This window comes from Gorilla gorilla, chromosome 17, assembly GCF_029281585.2.
Source record: "Gorilla gorilla gorilla isolate KB3781 chromosome 17, NHGRI_mGorGor1-v2.1_pri, whole genome shotgun sequence".
NCBI classification, from domain to species: Eukaryota; Metazoa; Chordata; class Mammalia; order Primates; family Hominidae; genus Gorilla; species Gorilla gorilla.
The window spans coordinates 104,233,343-104,252,899 of NC_073241.2; the positions used below are offsets into that span (position 1 = coordinate 104,233,343).

General features: G+C 35.6%; 1 protein-coding gene across 2 annotated transcripts in view; it reads left to right on the top strand.

Annotated features, from left to right (window-relative positions):
- ZNF407 (zinc finger protein 407) overlaps positions 1 to 19,557 on the top strand; it is a 480,437-nt gene that overhangs the window by 285,103 nt on the left and 175,777 nt on the right. For both annotated transcript variants that reach the window (XM_004059553.5, XM_055368592.2), the window contains exons 5-7: positions 2,900 to 3,066; positions 6,741 to 6,824; positions 15,629 to 15,749. In XM_004059553.5, coding sequence (XP_004059601.3) covers positions 2,900 to 3,066; positions 6,741 to 6,824; positions 15,629 to 15,749 — 372 coding nt within the window. The remainder of the gene's footprint in view (positions 1 to 2,899; positions 3,067 to 6,740; positions 6,825 to 15,628; positions 15,750 to 19,557) is intronic.

The window sequence follows — 19,557 nt, forward strand, 5'->3', positions numbered from 1 at the left end:
TATTCATCTTTGCACATCCCTCAACTGACCTATAAAACAATCCTCACTAGTGAATTTTTGCAAAACAGACCTCTTTAATATACTGTAAATTCAGTTATGCAAGAAATCTCTCAGGAAAGTCCACCATGTGGGGATAGAAAAGCATTTAAAACATTGAATCTAGCCTAGGGTAAGCCACAGGGCTTGGCCCTATCCCTGCTGGCTGGAGGGGCATCTCCTTGGGGGTGGCAGGCGAGGAAGAGTCACATCTCGCGAGGCCTGTCAGCACCTTTGCCTCTAGCTCCGGGACTGTGCATCTCCCGTCTCTGACACCCTCCCAGCTAGCTCTGCATTTCCAGTTGTCACCTATTTTTAAATGTCTAAATTAAATGCCACCTCTGGGAAGCCTTCTCTTATCTGCCCTGCCCCACTATAATTGCTCTTCTTTTAAATTTATAATGGCATTTAATTTTTTTTCTGGCATTAAGTTTATTTTTGTGAATGATTTTTCTCTTAGTAGCCTGTAATTTCCTTGAAAGCCAAACCTGACTCCTCTCTTCCTTTGATTTCTCTGTGCTATGTGGAACAGTGTGTTGGGGACAGTGGGTACTCAGATGTTTCTGCTGTCCAGCCAGAACACACACTGATGTCCCTCTTCTTGCAGGGTTCATCCGGCAAGATAGAGCTGCATGCATTATTAGCTCGGGTTTCGCCCAGGGCTCCTCGTGATAGACTGCCTGTAGGTCCCCAGGAGGACCAGGATCCCTTGGGTGATGGTAGAGGTCTTACTGAGTTGCTGTGTGAAGGCAAATATTTTAGAATATTTGAGACTCAGAATTTGTGTAGTTCCAGAGAACACCCCATTGTTAAGTACGTCTTGATCTTTATAAGGACAATTTACATAGGTAATACCGGTTCTTTTTTAAGTGCCAGAATGAGCTTATTTATTTTCATAAAGCAAATTGTAGAACACATGAGGTTTTCTGAAAGTCAAGTGGTGGTCTTAGTTCTTTGTTATCTGGCTTTTGTCATTTCATGACAGGCACAAGCTTTAGTTTAACATTTTTATTACACAGGAATAATAGAGTACATATATTGAGGTTTCATAGATGTAATTTTGTTAAATGTACATCACAGTAGATTTAAAAATGAGGGATTTATTTTGTCATTCATAAAGTTGTAATACAGTCTGGAGAAACTATTTGTTAAAAGATAGTATCTACTTAACCTCCTTATTTGTTTCTTGTAGGAGAAGGTTAGAGCCACAATAAATACATGAGGAAATAAGTAGATAGGGGAATTTATCTTGGAAATAAGATCCCTGTCATGGTTTTGAAATGTTAAATGCATGAAGACCCGTCAAAGAGATATACGGACGTGATTTTTTTTACAGTGCATATCCAAGTATTTAGTTATATTTGTCATTCTCTAGTACTAGTAAGCAATGATCCAATGAAATGGTAATTTCAAAGTTAGTCCATGTTAATGGGTGTAAATATAGTATCTCTTTACATATATAGATAAATAAATTGGCAATTTTAATATTAATGAAGCATTTAACTTATATAGCAATTCTTAAATATTTAACTATTTTTATTTCTATTACATTTAAGATCTACCTTTTGAAAATATAACTAAATAGAATAAAAGATTTTTATAAAAGACAATTTTATAATTTGATTCATGGGAATTTGTGATATTCCGAGTGATGAATTTGTTAAGGTAATTCACATTTGCCTCAAAATAGGGAAGTTAATTATTTGGACCCTGGGATTCTTTATCAGCCCTTATGGGGCTAAGGAAATTTGTAAAAGTATGGTTAAAGACTCTATGTGAAAGTATACACTCAACATCTCCTTATTCATATCATAATTTAAAGCACAGATTATATTAAACTCATAGTTCTGATTGCATTAAAATGCTAAAATTTATGATAGCCAACCCAGCTTGCCAGACACTATCTTTTGTGGCATCGTGCTTGTCAACTCGTTATAATATTTTACTGTTGATTATTGAGTTTTACTTTGCTTTTGACTGTTCATTATTCTGAATTAACTGGAGAGTGTTTTATTAGTTACAGGGATTGTTTTAAACTCATATTGGAAATATAAAGTAAATGTTAGCAACTATTTCATGAATGCAATTGAACAGGGGCGGAAGATCAAACAGAGGAAGTATTCAAGGTTCTGTTGGTGGTTCAGAGTTCCTTTATTATTAAAGGTATTGAAAGGTCTTAAATGGTAAACCTGAAATATTATATTGTATAAGTACTAATTTGTTATTTTCAGTATTTTTTTTCATACTGGAAATAGTTAAGGTTTATTTTTCTCAAAGACTGATTTTGTAAAAATGTATAGTTACGATCTGTTTTTATTTTTATCAAACGAACCTTTTTATATACCCACATGGTCACACAGAAGGACCCCTGGTTCAGGAAACACCTTTGGGGTTTGCCTTTTCTTCCCTGCAGCGTAGTGGTGCAGGGCCGCCGGGTGCATGCAGGAGAGGCCCTGCCCCAGCCATACAAGCCGCACACCAGCAGACAGCAGGGCTTGTCTGAGTGGTTGAGTATGGATAGCATTTCATTTAGCCTTTGCTCTGACAGCCCATGCCCTGGATAAGTGGTGTAGGCCTGTACAGGTGAAATCTATTCTCACTTTTGCCTCAGGGGTGACTGGACTGTAACAGAATTTTTCAAACCCGTTGGGCCCAACCGCAAAGCAGAGAATAAATGGCTGAAGTGCCAGGCCTCGACAGAAAAATCAATGCCTGGTTATACAGACATGACAGACCAGGCCTGCAGTGCTCCTCGCAGAGGCTGTGTGCGCACCGCACCTCAGGGTTCGCACACGCGCTGCCTGGGGCCTTCGGTGCTGGTGTGCGGGCCATATTTACATTGTTTTCTCTCTCCTTCATGCAGGAAATTTACATGCCACTTATGTGATAGAAGTTTCACAGAGAAGTGGGCCCTGAACAACCACATGAAACTCCACACGGGAGAAAAGCCGTTTAAATGTACCTGGCCCACGTGCCATTACTCATTCCTCACAGCCTCCGCAATGAAAGACCACTACAGGACGCACACAGGTGTGCCGCGCCGCCTTCCTATCCCAGGAGGCTGGGCAGAGGTAGACTGGGTGGACTGTGGGAACAGAGGCATTAATTATCCCATCTTCATAGTAATCAATGGAAATGATGTCCTGCTTTAAGATTGTGGTAATTATGTATTTATAGGTATGGTATCATTTCCTTATTTTTCAGTGAGAAGGCAATTTTAAAGTGACATTTGTGCTTGTGTGTGAATGTGTTTACATAAAATAAGTCTATATTTAGAAGCTCATTTATGGTGTGTGTACGTGTATATATATATTTGTATGTGTTTAACATGTCTTTTTAGAAGATCTTTATAGAAGGTCATATGGAGAGATTAAGTTTTCAAAGAGAGCTAGTCTTGTGTTTTGTTACTGATATAAACGAATTTCCATAGTATGTTTGAACATTAGTGAATCTTGGTTTTATGTACCGTTTTAAGAAACTGTTACCACATGAATATTTTTCTTCTGAGGAGGATGCTGTCAGATCCAAGAGTTTTTGATAATTGATACAAATACTTGGATAATTGATACAAAGACACTAATCCGCATTTAGCTACTATAATTTTTTTGGAAAGTTATTAAAAATGTTCAAATTCACATACATTTCACATCAGAACATGTAACAGAGGGTGTGGAATTTCAGCTAATTGGTGTGTGAAGCAACACTGAGCGTACATCTTTGGTAGGGGTGGTGCCAGAACTCTCGGTTGGGCCCTTGTAAATGTAAATCCCAGTAAGACCCTATTGTGATGTTTGTGATTTCTTTTTTATAGTCTAAGTCTAGTGGGCCCAAAACTTCCTTACAAGCTTATATTTGAGTCTCTCCCTAGAGCATTGTGGCCATATTCCTGTGAGCTGTTTGATATTTTTGTGGTCTTCCTTCTCTTTACACCTCTCAGAATGTATTTTGTTTCAGGGAAAAAAAAAAATACATTTTAATCAGCATTCCAAAATGTTCTTCTGATTGCCAAGAATTTTATATTATTGTTAGAAATTATAGGTTAAAAGTTCTTCTCAAGCAGTTTGTGGGAAGCCCAGGCCTCCTTAGCTTCCTTGACAAGGGTGTTGACGATTTAAGGTCTCCAGCCTGCCCTGAGAGATCACTTATATCGAACAGCAGATGAAAAGCCAGTGCAGATGTAATTTATCGTCGGCGTTTCCTTCTAAAGAATAATTGTGGAGACTTGGCTGGATCAATAATATAGATTTTTGTTGTTAGGTCTTGTAGTCTGCACCATAATGAGAGATAGGGGACAGTGGCTGTTTTCTAATAGAAAATAAAGGATTAGTTTCCGTGTCTTTCTACATTTGAATGCAAAATGGCACACTTGAAACTAATTCAAGTTGTTACAAAAAGAAGTCTCCCATTATATCTCTGCTATCATATAAATAGGGCATGCTGAATGAACCCCCTCTAAATTCAGGAAATTTTACATTTAGTCTTTTCTTAAAATTTTTTTTTCTCAAAAAAGCACTCTGGCTGCTGATCAACCCTAACACCGCAACCCACTCCAAAAAAAAAAAAAAAAAAAAAGGCAAGTGAAAATTGAGTTTAGAATGAAAAACAAATCAAGCCACCCAGGTAAATATGATATACAATACATTGGAGACTAACATCCTAAATAAAATCATACACATAAAAAAACGAAGTCACTAATGTATCGAGAATCAAATCACATGGAAAATTAATAATTTTGTCTTTTTGTATGTATAAATCTTAAAATAGGGAAAGGAATAAAAATATATACAGCATATATGTAAGTATGCAGCATCTATGCATGTAGAAAATATAAATCTTAAGAGGGATTTTCTGTGCTTGTTCATGTTTTTATTTTACAAGATGCAGGCCACAAAGAAGTTCATAAATGACAGAAAGGAAGAATACTTGAATCCAGAAGTCCTAAGATTGCTCTTTCCTCATTAGAAATTTTGCTTATTGAATGATACGGCACAAGCACTCCCACTAGCACACACCACCAGATGCGTGTGTGATGCTGCACACACACTCCTCACACGCACAGCAGGCAGCACCCACGGACCCGCAAAGAGGAATTGATTGGAGGGAACGATTTTGCTTCAACATAGAAAACTATGTTAATGTTAATGAGCAAATTGTCTTGTGGGATTAAAAAAAAATCTACTTTCAGTGTTATTTAATTGATAATACAGCTAGTTAGAAAGGTTTATTTCAAATTGATTAAATAATTAAATGAGTGATTATTAATTAAACTTTATTCTTTACAGCCCATCTACTCTATTCTTTCTATACTGAAATAATAATACCAAGGAATAAACTTAGCCCCAAAATAAGAAGTAAAGATAGCAAAAATATTTAAATTCAGCCTTATTTTTAAAATTATAATAATGAACATTTTAACATACCCTTAGGAAATAAGATTAAGCATAATTTGGTTAAAACTCTCTTTAAGTATATGTGTTCGTTGAAAGTAGAAAAGCCAGTAATGTTCTTAAAATAAAGGGAAGACTCTTTTGATTACTGAAGTTATTCTCCCTTCCTATATGTACTATTTATTAGAACCTTAAAAAGGCAATTATAATTTCCAAAACGCCACAAGTTAAGTTTCTATTAAGATAAACCAAAGTGATTTGGGACAACACAGCCTGACTCTGGCCAAACTCTTGAAAGACTTGTTGCGTTAAATGTCTAAATGAGTAAAGTAGTTAAAGATAGATACAAATGATTTATTTTATTTCTGGAAAAACATTTTATAATTTCACTGAATCTCTCTAAGGTTAGCATTTTTCTTCTATTTTGCCTTTCTTTGTGAGTCTTATGGGATGATCTGCCTAGCTGGCCAGCACTTACTGCCTGAATATGCTACAGTGGAAAGATAGATTGCATTTATAAACTTAGGGCACATGTTAGCTTGTGTAAAAATGCTTAAAAAAATAAGCATTTGCACACATTTAACAAATACTAAGTCTGCCAAATCTGTCCCTAAGTGTTGCAAAGGTTTCCAATCCAGAGCTATCATTAAAGATGAATAGTATGAATTTTTGTACAATTTCTTTAGCAATCCCTAGACTTTCTTTTTTATGCCATGAAAGCGAGAAACATAAACAGCATTGAATTGCTATTGGTACTAATATAGATTTTATTGTTACTTGGGATCTTCAGCATGTTCAAGGAAACCATTTAATTCATATTATTAAGAAGGAAGTGATTAAGGAAGACCCTAATAGAATCAGGTAGAACCAATTCAATATCCTTATGTTGCTGGAAAATTCAATCTGTTTTCTTTAAGCAGAACCATATATACTGTATATTAACTATTCCAAGCAATCTTTACTCAGCTTAGAAAGGCCAGATGTATGGGAATTGTAAAATATCAGGATATGCATAAAAACTGTTCAAGTGCATAAAGCAGCCCCATCTGGAAGACATCTACCAGAAATGAAGTTGTACAAAACCATTCCATTGATAATAAAGCTAATTTTTATGGGTCTGACAAGTATGTAATTATGTTCAGTGGTGCTTTTCAGATTTTATCACAGTCAATAAACCGCAGTGGTAATTTCATTCCCATTTGACATATTTACATGGAAACATTTGATTGGAGGAATTAGTAACCCTGAAAGCCTTGATAGATATGTTTTAATGATCTGTGACCTCCGCAGTCCCTCATCTGTTTATTGTTGCAACAGGCGAGAAGTCGTTTCTGTGTGACCTCTGCGGCTTTGCCGGCGGGACCCGCCACGCCCTCACCAAGCATCGCAGACAGCACACAGGTCAGTTCCGATGCTGCACTGGCCCCTTCTCTGCAGAGAGGATGGCAAGACACCCCGGCCTCAATTCTTGATGTCATCATTTACTTTCCTTTTTAATTTTTATAACATCTGTGCACTTGAAGGTCTACAGATAATTCCAGTTGAATAACATAAGATTTTAAATCATCTGTTTTTATATATTTGAAATGTAGACATATTCCATATTTCAAGAAGCAGGTACCCTCAGTAAATTCCTGTTAAGTAGAAGTAAAACAGCAGATTGGCTTCCAAAGCCCAGATACAGGAGACTATCTTCTCTGTCCGCAAATCTCTGCCTTAGGCCTCGTGGGTGGAAAATGGGGAGTCTTTGTCAGCCAGTCTCCCTCTCAGTCATTCTCTCTACCCACCTAGTAGCTAATCACCCGCCTCCCTATTTAGCTAGCTACATGTCTACCCCCTCCCTTCCTCTCTCTCTCTCTGCCTACCTCCCTGTCTCCCTCCCCACCTGCCTGTCTATCCATCTGTGATTAGATAGGATTTGAAGTCAATGCTGTTTCAATTGTTCTTGGTATTAAAAATAGAAAACATCAAACAGCAACATAAAAGTTAATTATGGTCATTGAAGAGGACTTTTCTCCATGATGTGCATTCTTGGTGATTCATTGAAATAAAATAGATTCCTTCATTAGGAACTGTATTAGCCCTTTTTCACACTGCTGATAAACACATACCCAAGACTGGGCAGTTTACAAAAGAAAGCAGTTTATTGGACTTAACAGTTCCACGTGGCTCAGGAAGACCTCACAATCATGGCGGAAGGTGAAAGGCACATCTTACATGGCGACAGACAAGAGAAGAGAGCTTGCATGGGGAAACTCCCCTTTTTAAAACCATCAGATCTCGTGAGACTTATTCACTATCAGGAGAACAGCACGAGAAAGACCTGCTCCCATGATTCAGTTACCTCCCACCAGGTCTCTCCCACAACATGTGGGAATTTAAGATGAGATTTGGGTGGCAACACAGCAAAACCATATCAGGAACACTTACAGATGAAAAGTGTTAAACATTTATCAAATTGTATTGCCTACTTTATATAATCTAATGGGTCTTATGAGTAATTATTTTCATAATACTAATTTATGTGTGCCTGGGACCGTGCTAATTTATGGTGGTTTCTTATAATTATTAATAGAACCATTTTTTTACTCTAAATGTGTCCTAGTTCAGATAATAAGTCACTTGATGACAAAATTGGTAACTAAATGTCCTACTTCTCTTAGGTCTCATGAGAATGGTTGAGTTTGTCAGTCATACTCAAAATGGCATGAAATTAAAATACATAAAATGTGTGATTTATGTTACATTATGATTCTAGATATGTTGTATTTAACAGTTAGGTACAGGTAGCTTCAGTGCCCAATATGGCATTGGCAAGATCAATGCAAACTAATGCCAGCCATTCCTTTTAGATGTATGAATATGATTCAGATTTTCATAAGAGATATGAGTTATCATTGAGTTAATGGGAAATTTCAATGTTTAGCACAATGTTGGAAACATAAACTAAACTTTGAAAACAAGGTCCATTTTAAGTGTATAGAAGCCACCTGTGCATGCCTGATTTTAACCACTGGCTTCAGGATTCAGCATAAGAGATGACAGGAGGGGCCCAGTTAGGGGCAATTGTTCTTGACCACTGTTGTGATAAAGTTGGAAATTGGAAATATTTATGGTAACAGTATGCTCATGAGGGCTTTTTTGTTCTTAATGTTTTCACTTTATCAGTGCTCAAATTGTTACTGTTTAAATGCCATTGAAGTTCACCTTGTCCCACCTGGTATGGCCCCAGGGAACAACAGACTGCTGTGCCACCTCTGCCAGTGGGCAGGTCAGTGCCTGTCGAAGTGGAGACAGGAATGCTGTGATCACGGGCATTCTAGTGATAGATCGATCAGGAAGCCTGCACTGAGCTGGCACAACTTTATATTTTATGTCAGGTCCAGAGGCTCCTTATTACTTTGCTATTAACTTTATACCATATAGGACAGTGTCTCACAGACAGAGGTATCTGTCTTTTTGGCATTTATCTGCCTCTGTAGCACAAATCAAACATGATTCTTTAACACCAAAGTCAGTTCTTAAGACTGTTTGTTTCAACAAAACAGCTAGGCAGAACTCAGTCTAGGCACTTAACTTTTATGCTGGATTGAAAATATTTAAGCAACACACAACCTTTTTCCCCCAAGGCCAGACTTGTATGGTGCATTTGAAATCTATATTTCTCTGATGTATTCCTCTTTGACGTGGTTTACCTTTTTACCACAGAGTACCCACGCAAATTATAATCAGCTTGGAAAGGAATACGTATCAAAAGTGCTCCAAATGGTGTAAATAATTCCTCACCGCAATACAGACTGTCCAGGGGGCTGACACAAAACATCTTCCATTCTAAGATTTACTTTTATCACCTGTCAGGGACCCTTGATTCAAGGGCACAGGAGAAGATCCTCACGTGTGGTTGAACAGTGTTGGGCAGCTTAATAACCACCAGCCCGCCCAAAAGAATGCGGGTGTGTGTTTCCATGAGACGCGGTCAGCCCGTCTGACGGACAGTTGACACACAAAGAGCACCGCACTATGACGACAGCCCTTCTGCTGTTCATCCTCTGGCTTTCCTTATCAATGGGGCCTGAGATGCAGTATGTTTCTTAATGGTGATTTGAGCCAAGATTACTGCTTGTAACGGAAAGTGTGAAAAGCAAAACAATTTAAACTAATAGGTACTGTTATGTAAGAGGGAAACAGGAGGAAAGGAAATTTCATCCTTGTTCTGCTTTTTTGAAAAGCACATGTATAGGTAGCCCTGTTGACTTACAGATAATGTTGTTTGAGAGTAGCCAATATCTTACTTAGATTTATGCATCCTTTTGCCTTTAAAATGACAAAGGATTTCAAAGCAGCACTTTTGCCAATATGCACCAAACCTGTTTGATCAGTCTGCCATCAGTTTTTCCTTACCAGGTATATATCTTTTCATATAATGTATGTCATCTTCAAACCATTAGCAAATATTTAGCAAACTTAAATTCTTCTTTCAAATTTGTGATATTTTCTTTCAAACTTTACAGTCTAGAAGTCAGGTCTATATTTTTGTCTGCATATTGAGACTAACAAACACAAAACTCCTTCTATATTTCTGTAGTATATTTTCCTGAAGAAATTACCCATAAAAGAGAAGAAGAATTACCAAATTACGTATTAGAGTAATAGTGTTGAACATGTAACTGATTGATGAGTTACAAATTGACTATTATATACAGATTTGAATAATCTGTGGTTGTATAAATTGACATGGACTTAAGCTATCAAGAGCTCAGATGTGTGAGCCTTGCTTATTAGCATAGGATTTTATGTACCATGATATTTTTGTGGGATTATATTTTTCCCTGTCATCCTGTATGTAATTCAAACTTGCTTAATATTACACAATGTAATCTATTGTGTGGTCAAAGAAAATATGAAAGAACCATTTATAATTTATTACAATATAATACTAGGTTAATGTGAACTATAGAGAATATATATGACATTATTCCTTAGAAGGACTGTTTTTAAATTTAAATTTTGTCACATAAAGATTTTCATGTAAGTTTAAATAAAATGAGCTACATTAAACAGAGTTTTTTAAGAGGTTATGTTAAACTACAAAACCAAGAAAATGCAGCTCAGAGATCTTAGATGATCTTTAATTTATACCATTGACTTAGGCAGTGGAGTTCATGATGTCATCCTTTTACCCCACTTCAAATATCAGCAGAATCTATGAAAAATGAATAGTTTGAGGACACCTACCAACACTATTACAATAAACAAAATAGCAGTGAGTTTTAATGCCAAAACATTTTGTAAACACTTAGATTGAATGGAATAAGGAGACATCAGAATATATTTGTGAATTTGCATAATGAGCAAAATCTTTAAATTGCTTGACCACTTAGACTTATTATATTGAAAGTATAAGATTTATACTACCTACCTAAGTCTTATTATACAGCAACCATAATCATAATAGTATTTTGGGGGTATAATGATGGCACACAGACCAATGGAAGAGAATAGCATCCAGAAATAGACCTGTGCATCTGTTTGTCAATTGTTTTTAAATAAGACACCATATTTAAAGATAAATTTAATAAACGATGTGCAAAACCATTATGGTGGAAACGTCAGAACACTGCTGAGACAAATTGAAGAAGATCTGCACAGAGTGTTGTACCATGTTTATAGATCAGACAATTTAATATTGTTAGGATTTCCGTTTCGTTCACATCGATCAATCCAAATACCATCAGGCTATTTTTCTTAAAGATACTGACAAGCTGATATTAAAATTTATATGGAAATTCAAAGGCTTGAAATAAGTCACCAACATTGAGAAAGAATAGGAGGACTTACACTACTTGATGTCAAGACTTCTTATAAAGTTACAATAATGAAATCCTTCTGGTGTTGGCATCAAGATAGACAAATGTTTATTAGTGGAAGAGAATGGAGATTGCAGAAATAGACGTGTACTACATGGTGAATTGTTTTTTCTGCAAAGGAATAAAGGCAATTTAGTCTTTTCAACATTCTATGTTGGAGCAGTTGGCTATCTATATGCAATGAAAATGAACTTTGACCCATACTTTGTACCGTATACAAAAATTAACTCAAAATGATCATAATCTAAATGTAAAACTTAAAACTATATAAATTCTAGAAGAAAACATAGGTGAAAATTATTTCTGACTTTGGATTATCAATGATTTCTTTGATATGACATCAGTAGCCTGATTTATAAAATAAAAAATAACCTGAAAAATTATGTTGATAAATTGAAAACTTTATAAAGTAAAACTTCTCTTTAAAAGGTGCTGTGAACAGACTTAAGACAAATGACAGAGAAAGTATATTTAAGTGACCAATTTTATAAATAATTTTTATCCAGAATATGTAAAGAACTTCCCAAACATAATTCTGAGAAAACAACCTTTTAAAAATGAGTCAAAAAGTTGAAGTAGATACTTCCCCAAAGAATATAAAGGTATGGCAGATAAGCACATGGAAAGATCCTCGGCACCCTCGGAGGCATGCAGGTGTAAAGCGTTGACTACAACAGGTGTTGGCGGGGATTTGAAGCAAGTCATACATAGCTGGTAGGAATGTAAAATGCTCAAACCACTTTGTGAAACAGTGTGGCAGTTTCTTACAAAGCAAAATATATACATACCATACTATACACATATGCCTATCATACTCCAGGATTTACTCAAGGGATGAGGAAATATATGTTCATATAACGACTGCATATGAAGGCTCAGAGAAGGTTTATTTGTGGTAGTAGCCAAAAATGGAAACAACTCAAATGTCCTTCAGTAGACAAATGGATAATCAAACTTGGTACACCCGTATAATGGAATACTACTCTGCAATGAAAATAAGTGAAGTATTTATACTCATAGTAGCATGGATGAGTCAGAAGATAATTATGCTAAGAGAAAGAGTCCAGACAGTAGAGAATTCATACCATAAGTATCTAGGTGTATAAATTGCTAGGAAATGCTAACTAATATAATAGTGACAGAAAGCATGGTGGCTTGACAAAGGGATGAACAGGGAACCTTGAAGTTAAAAGGAGTCCTTTTGGGGGTGATGGTTGTGTTCATTGTCTTGATTGTGGCAGAGTTTCATCAATAACAAAACTTATCAAATGGAAGTTTTTGTGTATCAATTATGCCTCATTGAAGCTGTTTAAAATGCTTTATACATTTGGCCTCATACGGCCAGTCTAGACAGATTATAGGCCAACTTAGTAAAATAATTTATAATATGTGTCATTTTATCTAGACCAGTGCTTCCTTTGTGTTTCTGTTTTTCATGTGTACTGCACTTTGACATTGATGTGCATTAAATTACTATTCATTTGTTTAAATGAACAAATCTTATAAATGTTTTCAAATATGCTATGTGTGGATATTCATATGATTTCATGATACAGAATATTCTGTGTCAAATTTGAATAGCTTCACCTATTTTTTTATTACGCAGTATGAATATCATATATTTTCCATCAAAGCAAAATCTGCCATCATCATAAAAGTAAATTTTTGTGTAAGTCATTTCAGTACAGTTGAGTTGTCTATAGCAATTCAAGTCATTTGACCAGAGGTTTAGAAACTGAGAACAAAGAGTTATTCAAGCAGACCTTGGGTGACCACTTGATTGGGGAACTATAGATGGGATTTATCTTAAAGACAAAAGGCTAAAAGAGACAAAAATCCCTTTCAATTCAGATTTTTACTCTGCTTGGTATATAGTCTTTAAAAAAAAACATAAGAATAAGTCAAACAAATATTTCCTGGTAGGATCTGTTAAATGATATCTTTATGTCATATTCAGTAACTATGCAAAACCATGAATTATTTTATGTTTGCTAGCTGTTCATCTTTTTCCTGGTTATGAGCTCTTGATGAGAAGCATTTGTGTGCTTCTTTCATCTTTGGCAGCGACATGTTGACAATTATCAGTGTTTAGGCAGTTCTGTCATCATAATGATAAAAGCCACTGGCTATTGAGAACTCTGTGTTAAGCGTACTCTTTCCATATTTTTTGTTGTCTTTAATCCTCACAATCACCCCGCATGTTTGGTGGTATTATTCTCTTGATCTTGTTCAAAGGGTCTAACAGGTAGCAAGTGAAATATGGCAAAACTGGGATCAGAATTGAAGTCCATCTGGCTTCATCTAACTACTGTGCTGCAGTAAGAGAGAAAATACCACCAAATGGGTTGTGTATGGATTCAGTTAAATGTTACTACAATTATGGGTAAGCAGTATAAATAGACGTAGAATGTAGGGCGAACTTCTAAAGGTTCTGATTTTCAGGACAGATATGGTTTTGTTGATAGCCAAATTGATAAAGAGTAATTTTAAAGTAAGATATTTTACTCCTCATTTTCTAAGTAAGTCAGTATACTCATACAGCTATCACAGAAACATGGAAAGTAAGAAATAACAAGTAGAGTTATTGAACATATGTAAAATTAATCCATCTTATATGTAAAATTTGCCAGGAAAAATGTTGAGAAAAATATTACTATACATTTTTTTTTGAGAACAGGGGAGTGAGGTATTCTCTAAATCATTACTGTTTGATACAAATGTAATGTGATCTATACATGTATAATATTGTTTCCTGGTAGCCATATTTAAAAAAAGAAAAAGTAACAGGTGTAAACATTTTTACAATAGTTAATTTAACCAAATTCAAATTATTATAATTTCTACATCAAATCAATGTAACATTATTAACAATATTTTTATCATAATCTTTGTACTACGATTTTGAAATTTGGTATTTTACAATTTAGAACATCTCAATTCAGAGGCTAAATTTTCATCTGAAATATATGATCTATATTTAGATTTGATAAACGTTACACTTCAAAAAGTAGATTCACATTCCCAAGCTGTTCCAACCATATTTAAACATTTTTTCAATAGCTCAGTCGAGTATCAGTTTTTACATTTAAATTTACATTAATTAAAATTAAATATCCTTGTTTTCAGTGCCTATCAGCCAATGCAGCTAGTGGAATTAAAAGCCGATAAGACTTGGTGATTCTTTGAATGTGTGTGGGGTGGGTAGGAATGATTTAAAGGAGAGGGAGGTGTCAAATGAAGGAAATACTTTGTTCAAGATACCAGTATGCTATTTCACTATCTTCGTGTCCTCTGCAAGCCATGAACTTCTCATGGGTAGAATGGTTACACTTTATAAGCACGTTCACACACACACATAGGCAGGCATCACATAACTTGTTGGTCAACGACAGACCACATACACAATGGTGGTCCTATGAGATGATAACACTGTATTTTTACTGTACTTTTTCTGTGTTTAGATGTGTTTAGATATACAGATACTTATTACTGTGTTACAGTTGCCTACAGTATTTAGTACAGTAGCATGCTGTACAGGTTTGTAGCCCAGGAGGAATAGGCTACACCATGTAGGTAGGTGTGTAGTAGGTTGTTTCGTCTAGGTTTGTGTAAGTGCATGCAGGATATTCTCACCACAATGCAGTCACCTAGTCACGCATTTCTTAGAACCTGTCCCTGCCATTAAGCACTGCGTAGCTATGTCTGTCTGTCTGTCTATTTACTTATATCTGTCTGTCTATGTATCTATCTGTTATATCTACACAGGGTTGGTATATTTTAATGTGGTATTAAATATTCTAAATATTTCTTTGGGTCCTCTTTTTACTCGGCTTAATACAGTATATTTTTTGTTGCTTCTGACACTTTTTAAAGTGGTGCCCATTTGTAGCTTGATTTTATTTTTCTTCATATCTAATGTTAAGATTTTACTCAGTTTTAAATCATATATTCACAGTATATCTCTGTTATATGCCTATCCTTGGTTTTAACCTCACTAAGATTTTTGTAATGGCTCTGATGTAACATGGTTTATTAAACCATTCTAAATGCAGTGCTGAACCATCCCTAGAATTTAGATTCCTGTTTATGTAAAATAAACCTTGACCATATAATCTATACTTTGCTTACATTCTAATATGGAAACAAAAATCAATGATATCTTCTAATTTTCTCACTCTGAGAATAAATATTCAAATGTCCTAAATGTGTGGAGTCCATTGAATCATATTCTTGACATTTCATGGAAATAAATGTTTTTTAAATTGTCAATACCAGGTTTATTCCTTCATTTCCAGTTGTTATTATTATTCATCTATAACATTTCTTGATATATTACAGGAGAAAAACCTTTCAAGTGCGATGAGTGTAACTTTGCCTCCACAACTCAGTCCCATTTGACTCGGCATAAACGTGTCCACACTGGAGAAAAGCCCTACAGATGCCCCTGGTGTGACTACAGGTAATGACTCGTCACTGAGCAGTCAAATCAGGTGGGCCGCCATGATGGATTAAAAGCCTGTGAAATCCCAATTAGAAGTGTAGTTTTTCTAATCACCATGAGTTCATATATTCGGTTGGGAGCTAATTACCTAATTTTAGTGACTTTTAAAAATAAACTATTTTTTAAAGTGGTTTTAGGTTCACAATAAAATTGAGAGGATGGTAGAGAAATGAGTCGTGTATCCCCTACCCCACACGTGTAGAGCCTCTTTCGTTATCAACATTCCCCACCAGGTGGTCTATGTGTTACAGTTGATGAACCTACATTGACATGATTCTCACCCAGAGTCTATACTTTTATTTAGGATTCGCTATGGACAGTGAACATTCTGTGGGTTTCGACAAATTTATGACATGTATCTGCCATTATAATATCATGCATAATTTAGTTACTGTTTAAAAAACATAACATTCTTTTCCATTTTCTATAATCTTAACATTTAGATTTTATACTTTTATCTTACAACTGCTTTTCCAGTGATTTTATTGCATTTCTCAAAGTAAGGAAACCATTTTAATTAATCAGTTATTCAACCCATTTATGGTATCTTGTCTAGAGTATAGCACTCATTTATGGCAATGAAGATGATACAAGAAATGTTTCCTGCCTTTAAGGATATAACATAAAAAGTGACTCAATGTTTATAAGGAATTATAATACAGATTTGAATGGGAAAAGAGAGAGGCCAGGGGAGTACATAAAGAAGGATTATGTTGAGCCCAGGTGAAGTCCTCACAGAGGAGAGAACATCTCAGCCATGGCATAAAAAATGGTCAAATTATTTCCAGGACCCAATCCGTGTGTGTTCTGAAAGGATGAGGAGGGGATGACACCGTGTAGAATGTTAGTGCTGAAAGCATCTTGGAGGTCATGGATGTTCAGTGCACTCACTTGCATCCACAGTGGCTGAGTGATGTCTGCCAGGTAGCAGAGTTACCTAGTGGCGGCAGCAAAGCCTTCGTGCAGAAGAGTGTGAGATAGACTCAGGCGAGGCTAAATCATCCTCTCAAGTACATGATGAGTGAGGTATGTGTAGAGAGGCGTAGTGGAAGATCAGGTGGAGCACAGAGCTTGCAGCCAGGTCACATTGTGCCTGAAGCCTGCAAGAGTGAGATTGGACCCCATGTGATGGTCTGTGGGACCCCACATAGTTTGCAGGCGGCTGAATGACGTCTGTTTTAAGAAGCCTGATCTCAAGGGTGAGAGCCTTCCTTATCCTGGAGCTGAAGATCTCCCCTGCGCTCGACCCACATGATGACGTGAAATTGAGGGTGTGTCTTTAAATGCAGCCCACTTTTGTTGAATATTATGTATGTTAAGCCTGAAACCTTTAAAAAGTTAGGTTTTTGTATTCCTGTGGATCTAGCCTACGCATTTAGCAAATATATTGCCATAATCTCCATTATTAGCTACATTATTGCATTGTTTTATGTGAAAGGTCATCATATAGTACAGAGATATTACAGATATATTTCATTCATTAATTATTCATTCATTTAACATTTTATGAGTTCTGTCTTCGCTTAACACTGGATTGGTGTTTCTTGGAAATTTGGTAAAATGGTGATCTAATTAGAGGTAGACATAGAAATTCTATGGTGCTCATATATGGGTTCTTTAAAAAACAAACATTATTAAATGTTCTTTTTCCTTATTAAAGAGATCATGCAGTAGTTGGAGTTCTTGTAAAACACAGAAAAGCAATTAGAAAATTACAAGAATTTCCTTTAATTTTCACCCTTACCTCTTAGGATTATACCCATTCAGTTTTTACTATATGCATAAGGTTTTTATTACTGTTGTTGGTGGGGGATTTTTTCGTTTCAGTATATATTTTATTTTTTATACTTAAAAAATTCTAAATACCTTTCTGTGTCAATAATTATTCTCCTATATAACTAATTTGTAGACTTCAAACTTTTATTTTCAAGTAGCAGGATTCTGATTTCAAACAAGATTATGTATAAAATTCCACAAATAAAACAGAAAAGTGTTATCTACCCACTTATAAGTAGAGTTAATCATTATAATCTATATTTACTTATTGTAACATTAAAAATAGCACAAGACTGTTTTGACAAGCCACCAGTTTTTAAATAGGAGGAGTTGTTGATAACAATTGCCAATTAGCCGCAGCATCCAGTTTCTGTCTGCGTTTGGTATGAGCACAGCACAAGGGTGTCATGAGGAGTGCAAGCCGTGTGGAGAACCTGGGCTCAGCACTCCTTAGCTGTGGGACCGTGGTCAAACTATTGAGGGAAACGCCACTTTCTGTTTTGGAAATTGTGGGTTCTTACTGGACCAACCTCATAGGATTATGGTAAATATTAGGTGAGAAGCACTTTGAAGTCACCTAGAGAGAGTCGGCCACGTCAGTCGCTTGATGAGCGTCCGCCCTTGTTTTCACTGTCATCTCAGGTGAATGTTTCATCAGGGTTTCAGGTTTCCCCTCAACTTTCCATCTCAGGAGACTGCTCAACAAGTGAACGCAGGAGTGTTCATGCCCTGAAGGGCTTCAGTGTGTTAAAACGTTGTTTAGAATACCTGCCAATATGCTTTTCTTAAAAAAACAGTTTTTGAAGTAGTTAAAAATTTATTAAATCCAAAAATCAATTGTTGGATAATTGCTGAGAATACTTTACAGCTTCAAAATGCCTAGTTTTTAAACCACTGTTTTGAAATGTAATTTTAATCTGTGCATGGCCCCAAGTTACATTGATGCACAATAATGAATTTATTAAGGCTTTAGACACATAGGCCGTTTTCAGGCTTTTACCCTGAAAATGCTCGTGCCTAAGTCTGTGCATGTTCCAGATTTTTTAAAATGGCATTTCTAGAAGCACGATTTAAGGCTTTTGATAGTATGACTGGAAAGGTTGTGATTTTTTTTCCTCTGATCAGTACTGTGCTTTGGTAGACTCATTTATGCATACAAGTATTTCACAGTATTTCAGGTTTTCTTGGTTTGAAAATGTATTATACTTTTTACTAAGGTTGAGATCATATTACTCGTCCGTTATTCAAGTTATCTCCCTGAAATAGCCTCACTTCTGTTTAGGACCGCATTTGGGCCAGCTGGATCCCATCCATGTTGTACCTCTGTCAGGTACTACATTTAAGAGGATGGTGTTTTCTAACTATATTGTTACTGTTCTATAAATAAAAGACTTATGACATTGAAATCCAGTGATAGCTACCAGATTTCCCTTTGAAATGCTTAATGTGCATTATAAAGGAGTAATTTTTAATCTTTATTTAAAACTTCTGAATAATTTGATTATTAATGAAAGTAAATGGTTTGAACACTTTCTGTTCCTGGGACAGCTTCACCATTCTGTGTACCTATGAATAGGCTTTCTTTTACTAGTGAACAAAAGGCAAGTTCACCTTGACCGGGAGTATAAAAAACTTGCAAAAGTTTGAATACTTCTGAAGTGAGAGACTATGAATGAAATATGGTTCGAACAGATATCTTTACTTTCTTGTTGATGTGATGAAAAAAAGATTTAAAAATGAGCAGATAGTTAAGTTTCTAAAGATTGTTTTTGTTGCATACGATAGTAGGAACAGGATCCCATATCTACCTCACATAAATGTATTCTTTCACAGCATAAATGAATTTGAATATGTATTATTTTCATATATTTAATAAGTCTTTAAGATGATCACATATTTCCTAAGAAGAAAATTGTTTATTTTCATATTTATCTCACTGGTTTATTTTCATAATATTTTACTGTTCAAAATATTTAACTTCTAGTTTTAT